This window comes from Hetaerina americana, unplaced genomic scaffold, assembly GCF_022747635.1.
Source record: "Hetaerina americana unplaced genomic scaffold, ioHetAmer1.1.p SCAF_5, whole genome shotgun sequence".
In the NCBI taxonomy this organism is placed as follows: domain Eukaryota; kingdom Metazoa; phylum Arthropoda; class Insecta; order Odonata; family Calopterygidae; genus Hetaerina; species Hetaerina americana.
In genome coordinates, this window is record NW_027287095.1 from 71,411,297 (window position 1) to 71,428,330 (window position 17,034).

General features: G+C 41.7%; 1 protein-coding gene across 1 annotated transcript in view; it reads right to left on the reverse strand.

Moving 5' to 3' along the window:
* Positions 1 to 1,057: 1,057 nt before the first annotated feature.
* The window catches only part of LOC139694101 (uncharacterized), a 44,319-nt gene continuing 28,342 nt past the window's right edge, over positions 1,058 to 17,034 (reverse strand). The window contains exons 6-7 of the mRNA XM_071592529.1: positions 12,799 to 13,884; positions 1,058 to 2,026 (exon numbers count right to left, since the gene is read on the reverse strand). Of these exons, the coding sequence (XP_071448630.1) occupies positions 1,805 to 2,026; positions 12,799 to 13,884 (1,308 nt within the window). The 3' untranslated portion in view covers positions 1,058 to 1,804. The remainder of the gene's footprint in view (positions 2,027 to 12,798; positions 13,885 to 17,034) is intronic.

The following is a 17,034-nucleotide window of genomic DNA, read 5'->3' on the forward strand; positions in this document are numbered from 1 at the left end:
TCTAAGACAGTATATCATCAAGGTGTTTAAAAAATTGCTGATTGCATTAGAAAAATAAGTGTGATACGTATGGGATGAGAATAAATGTAAACAAAATAAAGGTTGTGAGATTTTCAAGAAAGAGGGACGCTAAGTTAAACGTTTAAATAAGAAAGAAAACGCTTAAGAGAGGACGACATAATTTAACATCTAAGAACTGTTTTTGATCGAGATGGTCAATGTAGTAATGAGATAAGATGAAGAATTTCTTTCAGGAAGAGGAGTTAATTGATGACAGGGACGTTGAGTAAGATTATTAAGAAAAGGTTTGTTAGAACTATGATATGGGGCGTAGTTTTGCACGGCGCGGAAATATGGCCGTTGAAGATAGATAATAAGCGTCTATTGGAGGCTTATTAAACGTGAGTGTGAAGAAGGATGGAAAAGAAACAGTAGACAGAAAGAAAAACAAACGAGGGAGTGCTGATAACGGTGGGGGAGGAGAGAGGAAGTTTGTTAGACATTCAAAGAGTCTAGGGAAGTGAATACGGAGCATTTTGATTAAATTCACTGATCAGGCTAGTCCAGTATCATGTCTCAATACCTCCTCCTCTAGAAAAATACTTCAGAAAGAGCGGTGAACCTGGAGTAATCAATCCGAGTGTTGGTTTGATAGGTGAAGGTAAAGCTCACTCGACGCTAAACCTTTCGGTGTGTGAAATTGACGAGTGTGATGGAGGGAGGAAGTTTCTTTGCATTTTCCGCCAGCGGTTGCCTGGAAAGAAAAGATATTTAAAAAAATCGCACAGTTGGGGCGAAACTATGAAGGATATACAAAAGGCGTCATCTGGAATCGAAGCCGTTGCATCTGGTGATTATCCCAACTCTCTTAACCATTGGACCAACAAGACCCTAAAGAGCAGTATATACAAGATACTCGCATATGATATTTCTTCAAATGCACGATGTGACCGCAGTTTCCTGGTCAATGCTCACGAATAATTTTTTCCTGCAACCATCCATTTCGCTTGAATTTACCCGTGATCACATATTATAAGGATGATGTTAGTAAATTGGCTTTGAATTTTCAAAACCTTTAATTTATATCAAGGGTTTTATTTACAAAACTTTTTATTTATTCCATACTCTTTCATCGTCTCTGGCAGTGGCCCTCACGGGCTGACCCACACAATATGCAGGACAGTTGTCTATCAACCATTTGCCTCCCGCTTTAATACGATGGAATTAAATACATTTTTAATTGGCATAATTACAGAGGAAACAAACAGAATTTTTTTAAATTAGGTCTGTTTAAAAATCCAAGTTATTTAGGCAATTATTTAATCAACGAGGATTTAATCGTTGCGCCATGACTAGAATGATGGCGTAACAAAGTTTGGCAAAAGCTGACAACTTAATGCATAAACATCTTTATTTTTTTAAACAAATTTTTCGTTTTATAAAATATAAACTTAACGACGTTTAATCACAGTATTTAATGTCTTTTTAAATACGTGAGCATCACACTGGGGAGTTTTTAAACAATCGTTTCAATAACTGAGAAAAAAAACAGAAAAACTGAGAATAATAATAATAATATCATAAATTAAAAAAAGTATTAACAAACATTTTATTCCGACCGCATGGAAAAATTCACACACACACACATACACACATATGCACGTACGCACGCACACCATTCGTCAGAATATGCGCAAGTGTTTTCGAAAAGGCGAGGGGAGTGGCGCGCACTTTCGCGTCACCCGGGAGAACCGGTAGACGCGCGGGCGAGGGTCCTCTGTATCCCCTCGGGGACCAACAACACTCAGGAGCCACAGTAGCAGTACAGCTTCATGTGGAACTCGTCCACGCACACGCTCTGGTTGCCGTATCGGTTGATGCGGCTTATCGTCCCGACGACGTTCATCCTGTAGGTGGTGTTCGCGACGCCGGTGCCCACGCCACCAGCGGAAGTGAGGCGGACCGTGGCCTCGAAGAGTGCCGAACCCGGGTTTGACTCCACGACCAGCGACACGTCTTGCAAAACCTTGGAAAAGAGAGAAAGAGAGAGAGAGTGAGTGAGAAAAATGCCAGTGACATTGGCGGTCGGGCGATAAATGCACGTCGACAAATTTGAGGGCCAAAGGGTGGAGAGCATTTGTTTTCTCCCCACTTGAGTTTAAAATTTAAAAAATAATTATTCCAAAAGGCAATTCACTCCAATTTCATGTAAATGGCGAGCGAGTGCACGTTAAATCACGACGGGAAATAAAAAATCTTGCGTGGAAGCTGGAAATGCATGGAAAATGGTTCATTTCTGACTCTCATGGGGGAAGGAAATGAGGAAGTGAAGTGGTATGCACCCTGCAATTAAGTCATGCCCTAAAAAAATTCCTGCCCCTTCCAGGCAGACACTAAAATGACACCCCTGGTGGAATAGACATGAAATGGAACTCCTTGGTCATAAAATGAAACACGGAAACCATCACTTAATTTTGATTTAATAGATGAGACGGTAGAGGTCAGAGCGTACGGAGACCTTTATGGCGTGCCCAAGTCAAACATCAGGGTACCTTTCCCTGTACCTTATGGAGTTTCACATCGAGGTCCGTCTCATGGAGAGCCACATAGCTCTCAGTAGACGAGATCACTAGCCACTAAGCTACCATTATTACACTGTTACTCGTATTATGAAAGGTTGAAAGTTCAAGTGATAAATTACAGAAAACAAGGATGGGACGCGACAAAATAAAACACCGAACAAATAATCATCATGCGTATTTAAAAAAAAGATGAAAGGCACCGCACAACGTAGCCAAATGCTCTCCCCACTTAGGATAAAACCACCCCTTAACGTTATTAAGAGATGTCAAAAGTTCATATGGAAATACAAAAGAAAAATAGGAAGGCATTGCAACAAGGTTTGACGACAGTATGAAGCACACAAGAAATATTCACCACATGTATGTTTTTCAAAAATGATGAATCGCCCAGATACTACGCAACTTCGACACGCGCCTTTAAAATCAATCGATCGAATTAATAGATCTGTAAATAGTTTCAGCGCGCGTGGCACAGGCGCGTGTGTTGACGGAAGAGATCAGGGGTGTCAGCGGTATTCCCCTCATATGGAAACGCTGAAGTGTGCATAGTGCGAGCGGAACGCTGTCTCGAGTTGGCGCAGAGCCAGGAATCGGTTCTGTCAAGCTTTCGTCTTTTCATTACTGTCTCTTACGTACGTACGTTGGATGGCTCGCTGGAATGTCTTTGGAAGGGAATTTTCTGCAATCCACATTCCATTCTTTCTCGCGTTCATACCGCTTTGTTATTCCCAGTCCATATTCGCGCCGGAGGCACGTTCCGTCTATATCACGAATGAAACTATACGACAAAGAGTATGAAGAATATTTTTACATAGTGTACCCTTTAAAATTTTCGAAAATTAACACATTCAATATAATATTAATTTTAATTCCCCGGTGCGTAAACAGACATTGTGTTCCTTATTTGTTAGGATTTAACGAACAAATAAAGTCGCACTAAACAATAAAATTGGGATAATTACAATATTAGGTTACACAAAATGAGTAAATGTGTTTAAATAAAGGGAAATTGGGGGCAGGGATTAGTAGTTTTTGGTGCAGAAGGGGGCTAGGAGCTGAATTCCATTGGTTAATTATGGTGCAGGTACCCTCGGGAAATAAGGAAGAATGAAGGAAAATTCAACGATGTAGGTATCCCGCTGAAAATTATACACTCAGTGCGGCTAAATTTTGAAACAGGTAGGATATTGCAATAAATACACGGTATCGAGATGATTTCATAAGCTATTAACATACCCAAGAACTAATTTTTAATATCAAACATTTAATTTGAGGGAACTAATTTCGAAATTAAACTAGTACCAGAGAAAACCTACCGGATACAATTCAACACTTTCAAAGAGTAATAATCATTCGTCTTGGCCGGGATTCGAGCCCAGATCCCTCGATGCTCGACCAAGTTCTTTAACCAATAAGCTACCGAGGCATCATCCTCTTTCACTCCGAAATTATCCTCCCGGCCACGCGAATAACTTTTACACTTTTTGATGTATTTACAAGTGTTTGATTGTAATGCACATTTGTGGATGAATCCGCTGAAAGTTACTGTCACGGCATCTATCGCAGTTTCTTTGAATTAATCAGCTCGTTTACAGAATAATTATAATGAAGGAACAGAGAGGAACATTATTATTGGATAGTCTGGGATTGGAGTCATTGATAGCACGGAGATTACATTCGTGACTTCAAATGTTATATAAAAATAAATCATTTTGAATTTAGTAATGATATAGAGCGAGTAATCTTATCCCCGCATTACAGATACTTGTATTTTGACGCGAGAATACAACGAGAAGTTAAGAGAAATCGAAGGCTGAAAGGCATACAAAACATCTTTTCCCTCTATTACAATCCATTACAACAACAGCATGAAACATCACGGTTCCAGAGAATAAATTGATAGCAAATGCAAACACAGTTCCTCTAATGGCTGGCGATCTGGCGTACCCCGCCAAGTGCCCTCGTAGCGGCTTTCCGGGTGTGATACTGCTATATTCGTACATGATAACTCCACTCATTCTAGACACCACAATTCACTCAGACCTTGCGATAACATGGGATACGTGAAAATTGATGAGGGACGATCAACGAAGTATTTCAGTAAAACAGTTATTTATCCGATGTACTATGATGATGGTAACAAATCGCCACCGTCGGGAATCGAACCCGACCAATCGGCGTCGAAAACTAGATTAGCATGTCTATCCGATTCCGACCATATTGTACCAAATGTTGCATGCCTCATTCCTAGAACCAGATAATGTTGAAATATCCCACGGTCATTTATTCTATAGTTATTTCATGAAATGAGTGCCGAGGTATCCAAAGATCCAAATGCGACGATTGTATTGGACTGCAAGAACTTGGAAACGCCAAAAAAATCCGCATGGAACTGAGCCAAGCGTAAGGACTTCACGGAAAAGTCTTCCTCGAATCAAGGTAAGGAGTCCTTTGATCCATTCTGAATTTCCATCAATAAATCAATAGAAATTTGCATTTGAAACCGGTGAGATGAATACATGTGGAGCAGTGGAGCTGACACAAGACGGAATAAGTTAAAAAAAATACATTAAAGTCTTTTATTCGAATCCCTTTCCCCTTATCTAACCATAATGCAGCATAAAATATTCCGAAAAATTTCGATAATGACAGAAATGAAAATAATTTCAGTTCATGACAGAGGCACGATAAAACGAGTTAAGTGGAATTCTCTTGATCGATTGACTCCCCAAAAGGAGATTTTGCGATTAAAGACGGAGTCGACACGTCCCCTTTAACTTTTCTATAGGGTCACTCAGACATCTACTATGAATCAAATGGCAGGATGTTTGAAAATGGCGCTCTGTATTTCTAATTCAGGCGATTGATCAATCTTGGCACATGTTTTAACAATCAGTACCCTTTGTTGGTCCAGGCATAAGTCATGTGTTTCGAGAGTAACCGTTAGAATTAAAAGAATAGTGATCCTATGGGTTTCTCTCGTTCTGATTCCTTACGTGCAACACGCCTAATGTTAGCTGAAAAACCCGCACCGTTGGAAACCCAGATCATGTTGGGGAGTGATGAGGGAAATGAAAGGAAAACTCGGAGAGATCAACGCGAGAGTGTAAACTTGTTGCTTCAGCGTTTGGTTTCCTAAGAAACGTCCGGTCATATCATCGATTTAATTCATTGATTTTATATCTATCCCAATGTTGGGTACCAATGAATGTAACTCTTTCTTTTGATTTTATTATCTCGTAGACAGTTTTTTTTACTAAGTCTACAATATTTTTACGGCAGTCAAGGTTATGAATAATGCGAAGGAAATGCTTTAATTTTGCTCATTCCCCGCTTGTAAAACACAGAGTTCAAATTATCCAATTTCCCTTCTTAGTTATCTTGGTTTATTGGTTTATTCTCCCGTAACATACGGTTGACACATAGACACGAATCGCTGCATAACGCATAGAAACAAGCACTTGCAATTAAAGTAGTTCCAAGCGCATTTTCATATCATTCACCATATTCAAATAATCAATAATTCGTTGTGTAATGATTGTACGTACTCGCAAATGAATGACATGATATCATAAGACTTCAGTTCATAGGGTATACGAATCTCAGGTGCCCAAGTGATGGTCTAGAAATCGAACGGAAAGGCGGACCTTGACAATGTTGAATTGGTGGTATTTCATATGAGTTTTCAAGAGCTCCTAAGAAGTCACGTGACATTTTTTTAAAATCTCATGTTTGTGTTCACCAAGTTATTCGATTGTCGTTTGACGCGTTCCTGTTAAGTTCTACACAAGCTAAAACAGTTGAAGGAGTGGCTGTTCTGGTCGATATCAGGTGAAGTGTTTAACACGGAAAAAATAAACTTAGTATTTGTTCACGCCACTAAGTTTATCATTACGACGTTTAACAAATCCAGCTCCTCTACGCTGCACGCGTTCCAATTCGGCAATTAATCCAACTTCGGGAGGATCCCATATACTTGCAGCATATTCTAAATGAGGCATATCCAACAACAGATAACATTTCTCTTTGCCCTTTTCATCACATTTACCAAGTATTCTTCTAGTAAACCCTAATTTTTGGTTAGCTTGTCCGATTATCCCCCGTATGTTTCACCCAGGAGTGATCGTGAGTGAGGGTAACGCCTAGGTATTTCACTGAGTCTACACATTCCATTTCGGCGTTCCCAATGCAGTAAGCGTTCTGGAAGGAATTGTTTTTACCGAGAGGGCCCGGGTTTGAATCCCGGAGGTGGTAGATATTTTTCAGTGGTATCCCGATCCCTACTTGAGGTGCTTTGTGGAGAGCACTTTGAATGAGTACGACGTCCGTCGGATGGGACGTTAGACTGCGGACCCCTTGGCGCCTTTCGTTGAGAGCCGACGCCGGGTTTCTCTTCACCCTTCATCCTTCCTCATCCATTCCTTATGGCGCAAATGACATCAGCTGTCGGTCGCCTGCCCTTAGACTACTCAACTACAACTTCTTTTTTTAAGTTTAGTTCTTATTGCCAAGTGTCGCACCCGTAGGTATAGCATTAAGGTCATCTGCTGCTGTGTCCTCAGGATCAAGGATATCACGGTAAACCAGTACATCATCAGCAAAAAAACGTATCTTCCTAGGGACTACGGATTCAATGTCTTTAACGTAAAGTAGGAATAAAAGAGGTCCGATAACACTTCCCTGGGGAACAGCTGACTTATATTATACTGCATTTGAGCTTCCTCCATCTATCACTACTCTTTGAACCTGACCATTCAAAAAGTCCTCAATCCAACCCCGGAAATGTTCTTCTATGCCATATGCTTCTAGCTTTGCAAGTAGCTGTTGTGGTCAAATGAGTCTCTGTGTAAGTAATTGTTAGTGTGGGCAGGTTTACGATGCCTAAGAATTTTCGTGTTAATTCTTGTCAGGGAAATTAAGACTATTGTTGATCAATTTTCTTTGAAATTAAGATTGCAGTTGTTTAAAATTTCATAGGTGAATTTAATTGAATTGAAAAGGCTATTAAGATTTTCAACAAATTTTTCAATATAAATTTCTTAATCTCTATAAAATCCCTCCCCGGACTACAACCTTGACGTGGTGGAAGGGCTTGTGCGTTCCGATGACCCCTAGAGCTGTGCTGGCGGGAGTAATAAAATTTGCTCCTGGTAGGGTCACCCATGCCAGATAGGTCGAAGGTTAGGAGCCAGACGAAAGGTAGTCCACGCAGCGTCTGTTCCTCAGTGAGGCGGCTGCAATGGCGTCTGACCCCAGTGGGGCGGCCAGTAAGTGATGGTGTCACGTTAAAAACACTATTGAGGAAGGCAACGGGAAACCACCTCAATTATCATTCCCAAGAAAAATATGATGGACAATAGAGATATTTTGAGCCCTGGCAACCACGGGGTTCGGCCCAATCGGCCGTGTGTCGTGCCCGGCAGCGGGGGAGGCAAGGCTTCCGCGGTCGTCATCCCACGAAACCCTTGCAGGGGAAAACCAGCAGCAGCAGGACAGAAGACGCAGGAGAAGAAGACCAAATTAGTTATAATAGGAACTTTAAATGCTAGGACAATGATGAGGACAGGAAAATTGGAGAATGTTAAGCGAGAGATGGAAAGGGGAAATATAGATATTTTAGGTCTACGCGAGGTGAGATGGAAAGATAGCGGGGATTACTGGAGTGATAAGTATAGAATAATATACAGCGGTGGGGACGAGAGCCAACGAGGGGTGGCCATAGTATTAAATGAAGAGGTAGGAAGAAGCGTAGTCAACATAGAGCAGGTAACGGATAGAATACTACTAGTGGAGATAAAAGCAGAACCGACGAACTTAGTTATTATTCAGGTATACATGCCACCGAGCAACCATAAGGAAGAAGAGGTCGATAGGATATACCATCAGTTAGAGGACATGATTGCGTGTGTTCCTGCAGGGAAAAATTTGATAGTGATGGGGGATTGGAATGCGACGGTAGGCAAAGGAAGAGATGGTGATGAGGTGGGGGACTACGGTTTAGGCACGAGGAATGACCGCGGGAAGAAAGCAGTTGAGTTCTGCAGGAGACAGGGGTTAGTCATCACCAACACTTGGTTTAGACACCACAAAAGACGCAGGTATACATGGAAAATGCCAGGTGACTCAGGAAGATATCAACTAGATTATATCCTGGTTAGACACAGGTATAGGAACAGTGTGATAAATTCGCACAGCTTCCCGGGAGCGGATGCGGACTCAGACCACAATTTAGTTGTTATGAAATGTAGCGTACGTTTCAAAAAGATAAGGCAGGGGCGGCGAGTTAGAAAATGGAATGTAGAAGCATTAAATGTGTTGAAAAGGAAGGAATACAAACAGGTGGTAGGCGAAAATGGAAGAATATAAATACAGAATTAAACAAAATGAAGTACAAAGAATTGAACAATAAATTGAGGCGGGCAACAAATAAAGCAAAGGAAGCATGGTGGAAGACGCAGTGCGAGGATATGGAAAGTCTGCAGAGGAAGGGTGAAATCGGTGCGCTGTACAGCAAAGTTAAATTGTTATCGGGAAGTAAGAAAGGAAGAGCTATGCTAACAGTTAGAGATAAGACGGGTAAGGTAATAGTTGACGCAGGAAAGATCCAAGAGAGATGGAAGGAGTATATAGAAGAACTGTATAGTAAAAAACTCAGACCAACCAAGTTAGACATTGAAAAAGAAAATGACGTAGAGGAAGACAGCTTAGGTCCAGGCATACTAGACAATGAGATAGAAAGGGCATTAAGGGAGATTATACTAAATAAGGCCGTGGGGGTAGATAACACTCCCGTGGAACTTTTAAAATGCTTAGGAAAGTCTGGGAGGAAGAGGCTATATAGGCTGATCCGTAGTATTTATGAGGAAGGAATCTGGCCGGAAGACTTTCTGAGATCAGTTTTAGTACCTATTCCGAAAAAGGTTAAGGCCACGTCATGTGAGGACTATGGGACAATTAGTTTGATATCCCACGCAGCTAAAGTTGTTCTCAGGATCATAAACAAAAGGATAGAGAGTAGGGCAAATGATTACTTAGGGGATGATCAGTTTGGGATTAGGAAGGGGAGAGGTACGCGTGATGCCATTGCAGTAATGAGATTATTAATCGAGAGGAATATAGAACACAACCAGGAGGTATTTGCCTGTTTCGTAGATTTCGAAAAAGCATTTGATAGAGTGAATTGGGAAAAACTAATGAGTATTCTGCAGAAAATAGGAATAGATTGGAGGGAAAGGAGGCTAATTCGCAACCTGTACATGTCTCAGACTGCTCAGGTGCGAGTGGGGAACGGGGAGTCCGGTTGGGCAGTGTTAGGAAGAGGTGTAAGGCAGGGTTGCCCATTATCACCGTTGCTGTTCAACCTGTATGCATAGGAAATGATCAAAGAGGCATGGGAAGAACTCGAGGTAGGAATGAAAGTGGGCGGGGAATTCGTAAAATCAGTTAGGTTTGCTGATGACCAAGCTTTAGTTTGTCAGTCAGCCAAGGGGCTGCAAGCATTGCTGAGTGAATTGGAAATTCAGTGCGACAGGTATGGGATGACAATCAATATCAATAAAACAAAGGTTATGCGATTTTCTAGAAAGAAAAGGGCTAAGCTAATTATTAAAATAGGAGGGCAAAAACTAGAGCAGGTAGAACGGTTTACGTATCTCGGTAGTGTTTTGGACCAACACGGTCAAAGTAGTAGGGACGTAAGGAGAAGAATTGCGCTAGGCAAAGAGGCTTTCACAAGGAGGAGGGAGTTGATGAGAGGGACGTTAATTAAGGATGTTAATAAAAGACACGTGAAAACTTTGATATGGAGCGTAGTAGCCATGTGCGGCGCGGAAACGTGGTCATTGATGCAGGAGGATAGACGCAGATTGGAGGCTTTTGAAATGTGGGTGTGGAGGAGAATGGAGAAGGTGAAATGGACAGAGAAGAAAACAAATGAGGAAGTACTTGGTATGGTGGGCGAAGAGAGGGGTTTGTTGGGAGCAATCCTATGGAGGCAGGAAAAGTGGATGAAGGGGGTATTGACCGGCAGCGGGATGTTGAAGGCTGTAATTGAGGGGAGAATGTTAGGCAAACGAGGAAAGGGAAGGAACAGGATAGGGATGATGGACGGGATGAAGGGAGGAAGAAAGTACTCAGAGATGAAGAGGGACCTGATATAGAGTAGAGTGATGGATTTTGTGTTTTGTTAGGAGTAATAAAATATTTGTTTGGTAGTTGTGTCCATCCAAAAACCTACCTTAACCGGTAGATTACCTTAAAAAAAATTTCTTAATGCCAAATAAGGCAAAGATGTCGTAAATGTATCATAAATATACTTAGGGGAAGTAATCAAATTTATTATTAAAATTGTTCTCAAAATGAGTCATGAGTACGTTAGCAAAAAAGGGTGAAAAGGGGTACCTTATACTAACTATGATCTCTCTATGGTTAACAAAAAGTTGGGATTATCTGACAAAATGAAAACCAAAGCAAGAGGGAGGAGGATGGAGAGGGTTAGAGTAGACAACTCAATTTTGATATAATTATATTGTCATCATAGTCGTAATTACGCGAATTTCTAAGCCCATTGACCATTAGGTGGCGGGTTAATATCCATCGCAAGATCTGAATGCAACAGAATGCCAGGAAAAATGAAATTCCACAAAAAAGGGCCCGTGTTTCTCGGTTCACCATGTCACGTAAATTATGGGTAAGAGTCGGCGTAAAAAAGGAGTGCTCAACCATTTGGTTGAAAGGGGTGAGCCACTGCGTCATGCTGCACTAAGCCGTTTGGACATCATTAATCATCATGGTACTGAGCCGACTCCAACCGCGACCAGCCTTTCCCAAAAAACACCAGCTATTCCCTTTTGCCTTCTCTGAAGTCAACTCGCTGGAAAATTTACGGCGACGTAATTAGCATCCGCGAGTGTGTGTGGTAACTTTTCCGCGTTTTAATTTTCGTCACATGCGTCAACTGCTGATTTGGTACGAATTTTTTAACCCAAAAATTGTGTTCGCATCCGTTCTCCTAATTTAGACCGTTAATTGATATTTCGAGTTTAGACATTACCACACGGATTTTACGAAAAATATTACTTTCTAGCCCTGTTACTTTTAAATTGACCCTCTATTTTCACTTGCACATTTTGCGAGCACAACGTAATATGTGTTGAATTTTTCAGCAATGATTCCCAGAATAACCCAATCATCCACCAAGGTTTAAAGTTCCTGCAATTCAAAAATTTTAAATACAAATTCTTGTCTCCGTGCATAGACAATCTGAAGACGGCACAGCGCGCACGCAAATGCATAAGCGTGACTACCGTAATTTTAGGGCGTAACATTCTAACCGATAGAACACTGGGATACTCACCAAAGGACCCTGATTCGATATCAATTAACGTATCTGAGTATATATTGGTTATTTAGTCATTTTATTACCCTGCAAGCCACCGCAAGGTGGAGTGGCAGGGGGTTAATACGAGTTGAAGTACACACCAGACTAGTTTGGCAATCAATCCAACTTCGTGAGGATTCCATACACGAGCAGCATATTATAAATGAGTCCCAACCAGCGAAAGATAACATTTCTCTTTGACTTTTTCATCACATCAACCCAGTACTCTTCCAATAAATCCTAATTTTTTGTTACCTTTTTGTTAGTTTGCTAGGGTAACCTCAGTTTCGACTAAGCTAAGCGATTTTTTGGACACCAGATCTTCCTGGGAAACCTCAGGCGACACAGGGTATATACTCTCCTATTCCCTTGATCCGTATATTAAACACACCGTTAGGTTTGCAATTAGTACTAAGCAACGTTTTAAAGCATCCGATTTTGCGGCACTGTAGACAGCGTAAGCCAGTCAAAACGCCTCAGAATTTGCCCATCTCTCAACTCTAGCGACATTGCATTTGCCGTGGTGAGCGACATACTAATTAGCTCTCTGTCATTTGTTCATCCCGCAAACAAAGACAGTGCAAGGGTCATCGTAAAATGCTGTTAACACCACATGGATGGCAACGTGTTATAAAGGAGACACGACAACCGAACGCAAGACGGATGCGTGAAGACGTAGCTCTAGGTGAGCCAATCTTCGGGTTGATTGCTCTAGCTTTTCATGATAATCTCATAGGCGTCCCTTATAGGATAAGGGTAGAGATAGGAATAGCAAGGCACCCCATTCCTTGAACCGGCGACATTACTACCACCGCCGAACTTTATTTCTTTATTCACCTTCTTTCCAGAATCAGGCAGCAGAGTATCGGGTGGCGTGCTCAGGACAGCGTTCTTCACCCCCACCATGGTCCTCTTGGCACACTGCGGGTAAGGGTCCAGGAACTCGTTCACTTTATCAACCACGACGGAGGCTGACGCCGTAGCCAGGGGGTCGTCGGTCTCAATGGGCTTCTCCCCCGCGTGGCAGCCGCACCAGTTGGCCGAGACGCCGGCCGCCTCACAAGTCCTCCACTCGGGGATCGGAAGAAACAGGCTGATGCCCCTCGGGATGGTGCCGTTCACGTTACCCTTCGGCACGGACGTCGGCAGATCTTTCGACCTTACGGCCACGACGTCGTCGGCCATCGTCAAATCGGGTCTCAGTAGGTCAGCCAGCGTGGCGTGAAGGTCGAAGGGCGTGGTCAGTCTCCTCTTGGCGTTGCGCCTCAGGTTGGCCACTGCGGAAGGGTACCGCTCCCTCAGCGACGGGGGTAGGACGGCGTACACGAAGGGTAGCCTCTCCTCGAGTTTCCCCTGGTACGTCTCCCGAATGCCGCCCCACCGGATCCCATGATCGCTGATGAAGAACAGCACGGTCCTGTTGAGGGCTCCCGTTGCCGCGATATCACTGATGAGCCTGGCCTGGGGCTCGTCGAGGTAGCCGGCGGAGTTGAGGTAGTCGTGGGTGAGACTCGTGACCCACGTGAGCCCGAACAGGGGTTTGGATCCGGGCTCGAAGGACAGGGTTTTAATGAGCTTCTCCGTGTACCCTAGTACCAGCTGGACGGTCATGCGGGGTCCCACGCAGACCTTGGCGTTCATCCGTTTCATGTGTCCGTTCTCGTCTTCGGCCACCTTAGCGAAGGGTCTCAGGTAGAAGTGAGTCGGCTGCTTGAGGAATCCGGCCTTCACGTAATTGAAGATGGACATCCAGGAGCAGTCCTCACCGTGGAGTGTCATGTAACCCTCTGCCGTGAAATTGTACCAGAGCCAGGGGCAGTCGTCCAGCTTCTTCTTCGGGGTGGGCCAGCACGCCGTTTTCAACTCATCCTCCGTGTACCCTGTCATTAGCGGCACGATGTTAGGGAATGTATTGTCTGCCACCTGTATAAATAAAAAAAATACTTTTTCATACAAGTCACCGGAAGATGACACTTATCCAGACATAAAATAGGCTTGTATCGCCGTTAATCTCCAAAAAGATATCATAGTCCATAATAATGAGACATAGATAGGATGACCAGGTTCCGTAAACGGATTTGAAAGTGAAGATAAGTGAAAAGGCGATGAGAAAGCTTAAATATCACGCATATTTCTACCAGATATTTGTGATTTTTTTAAATTTTTTACATTTATTTATGTACCCTGCATGCCCACCGAAAATAAACAATCAGAGCTCTGAGTAAAACGGTAAATGTTCTATGGGAGGAAGGGGTGAAACGTTGGCTCGATATTGACGCAATTACTTTGTATTCGTGTTGAGCGGAATGAGTCATTCATGCACGACTTGTGAAAAGGGTAAATAATCACCCTCACATTGTAATCATTTGGAAACTAGACTACCGGCGGGGGAATCGTGAAGATTTCATAGTGAAACGAGAACAGTATGATGAACGCTTTCTCCAAAAATACATTGCCACATGTCTCCGCAAATAAAGTGTGTGGAAACACGTGGTGTGTCGCTCACTGGTTTATACATATGTTTGAGTTGTCTCCACTATTGAAGCAGATGTGGGATTCGTGACACGACTCCCTTTCGTATCAGAAAATGGCTGTTACTCTCTGCTGAACTTTGTGGTACGTATACGAGGCGTTAATCCACTGTATTACTATTTTGTATCTTTTAGTTCTCCGTGGTGGATTATCGGTCGCATTGCCTGCCTGACTAGCCCGGCCTGCAATGGCTTAGTTTAATCCAATTTTTATTTTGGTTTTTCCCGCTGTCGATTTACAAGGTTTCATTTAGACGCCGCAGTACTTCAAAATAATATTTGATATTGTAGTACCCTTACAAGCCACCGCTAGGGTGTGTGGCAGGGGGTGAATACACCGTAGACTAATTTTGACCCGAATATTACCCTACCGTGGTCGGACAATGTTATTCTGATCCCTTATCGTTTGTGGAAAAAAATGAAATCTGTTTTAACTCACTCTCTAATTTTAATAACATGATCTTTCCTACAGTAAATCGATGGAGGTAATAATACATTTTCAACATCACTGCTAAAAAGACGCCCTTCCAATTTATGCAAAAGCTTGAATCTGTAACTAAACCTTCGCTCCGTGAGTGATTCCCGGCCTAGCTACCCTAACATTTTGAATGCACTACTAAGTTTATCATAACGGCGTTTTACAAATAAAGCAATGCAATTATTATGATTACGGTAAGGCAGAACGTTATGTTGTAAAGTCGGTTAGTTTAAAATAAAGTCATTAACATGCTAATTTGTGAAATATAATTTAACTGCGGGGAAAACTTCCTCCCGTGATTTCGTAGGAAGGATATCGCCTCGGAGATCGTATTCCTGGAAAAGCATTTTCCATGAATATAAAATGTTTATAGCTGACTTCACTGGGTCAAGAATAATTAATATGTAACAAATTGAGTTTTGTACATCCAATTTTTGCGAATGAACTCAGTCGTCGAGGTACCCAAAAAACTAAATGACCTCTGCTACTTGCACATCTAATCCGTAGAAATGATCTTCTATTAATATGCTATACATTGAATATTTAAATTTAAAAACTTTTAATGAAATAAAAATATTATCCTGTAAATGTAATGCCACATGTAATTTAAATAAATTATACGCCAGTCACATAAAAGTGCTCAGTTAATAATTTAATTAGAGTATTAATAGAGTTTAACAGAAAATCATTTCTCCCCACTGAAAAAAATCCATGAATATTTCAACGCTATCTCCAGGGTGCTTAATATTTAAATCCCCAATCCTAAATGCATTGCATTTAAAATAAATTATTAAGCTGGTAAACTTCCATGGAGTCATACGCCGGTCAAAATAAAATGGGAATGACATCCCGGTCCTCTTCCTCATGATCAGGAAATGAATATTTTCATCGATTTCACCCAAACGTTTTTCCGTATAACTATGGAGCCATCGAGGTATTTGGAGACCAACCATTCATAATTACCTCTCAAGGTTCTTTAAAACCGCCTATAAATCAATAACGGTAGCGAAATTCGCGTGCTACGTCCCAATAACATTTTTTTTATAGAATCAAGGTTGTGGTCATGGGCGGCCCCAATAACATATTTTTAAAAATATCAAGGTTGCGGTCATTGTAGTCGAACTCTAGGCTAAATTTTCGATCAAGCTTAAATAGAAGCTTGTATCTGATGATGCCGCAAGTCGGTGAAACGCGTTGTACCGTATAATAAATTCTGTGGAAAAGTACGAGTCTTTCTTTTTAGCATGGATATTAAATACTTCCACGAAGTGAAGCCTGAAACAATAGAATATATTAAAGAGAAGCGTTTATATGGCGGAATAGTGAAATCTCAGCAATATATCTGAGACTTATGACAGAGGTAACGGTTAAGAGATGGGGAAGATACAAAGTACCGACGATTCGTTTCATCTTTGGGAGACGTTAGAAAAAAACAAATTGGTGAGTATAGCGCCGTCTTTTAAATTTAAAACTTGCTTGGTAATCTGGGATGGGTTGAAATTTTCATTTGCGCATTGGACAAAAGTCAAAAAAAAAAAAAAAATGGAGAATTTTTCCTCAAATGACGACAAAAATTCTCCTCTGCCGTTTCATTTTAACCGAAAATTTCACTGGATTTCACATATCATTTATGTTTGTTCAAGGAGAGGGAGGTAAAAAATAATTTAGGACGACATCTATCAAGAGTAAGATGATAAAGGCCATGATTATTTTGTTTAATATGTTTGATGAAAAACAGCTTATGCTACCGAAGTTTACTTTTGAATACGAGCTCACAAAATACTTCACAAAATGGATGACGCCGAAGTATTACCAAGGATATAAAAGTCGAGAAAACGAAGTTTCGTCGAGTTTTGAGGGGTGTTACCATCTGCGTTGGCCAAAAGCAATTAAACCACGATGTGCGAAGTTCTGCCGGATTCATATTATCGTAGATGCATGCTCGCAAAACGCCCGAAGCCGTCGGACTTACGTTGAAAACTCTTGTCGCTAATTTTTCGCGGAGAAAACATATCTGCTTCTTTCAGAGCAGTAATAGGCTACCAAAATAGATAAGAAAAGAAG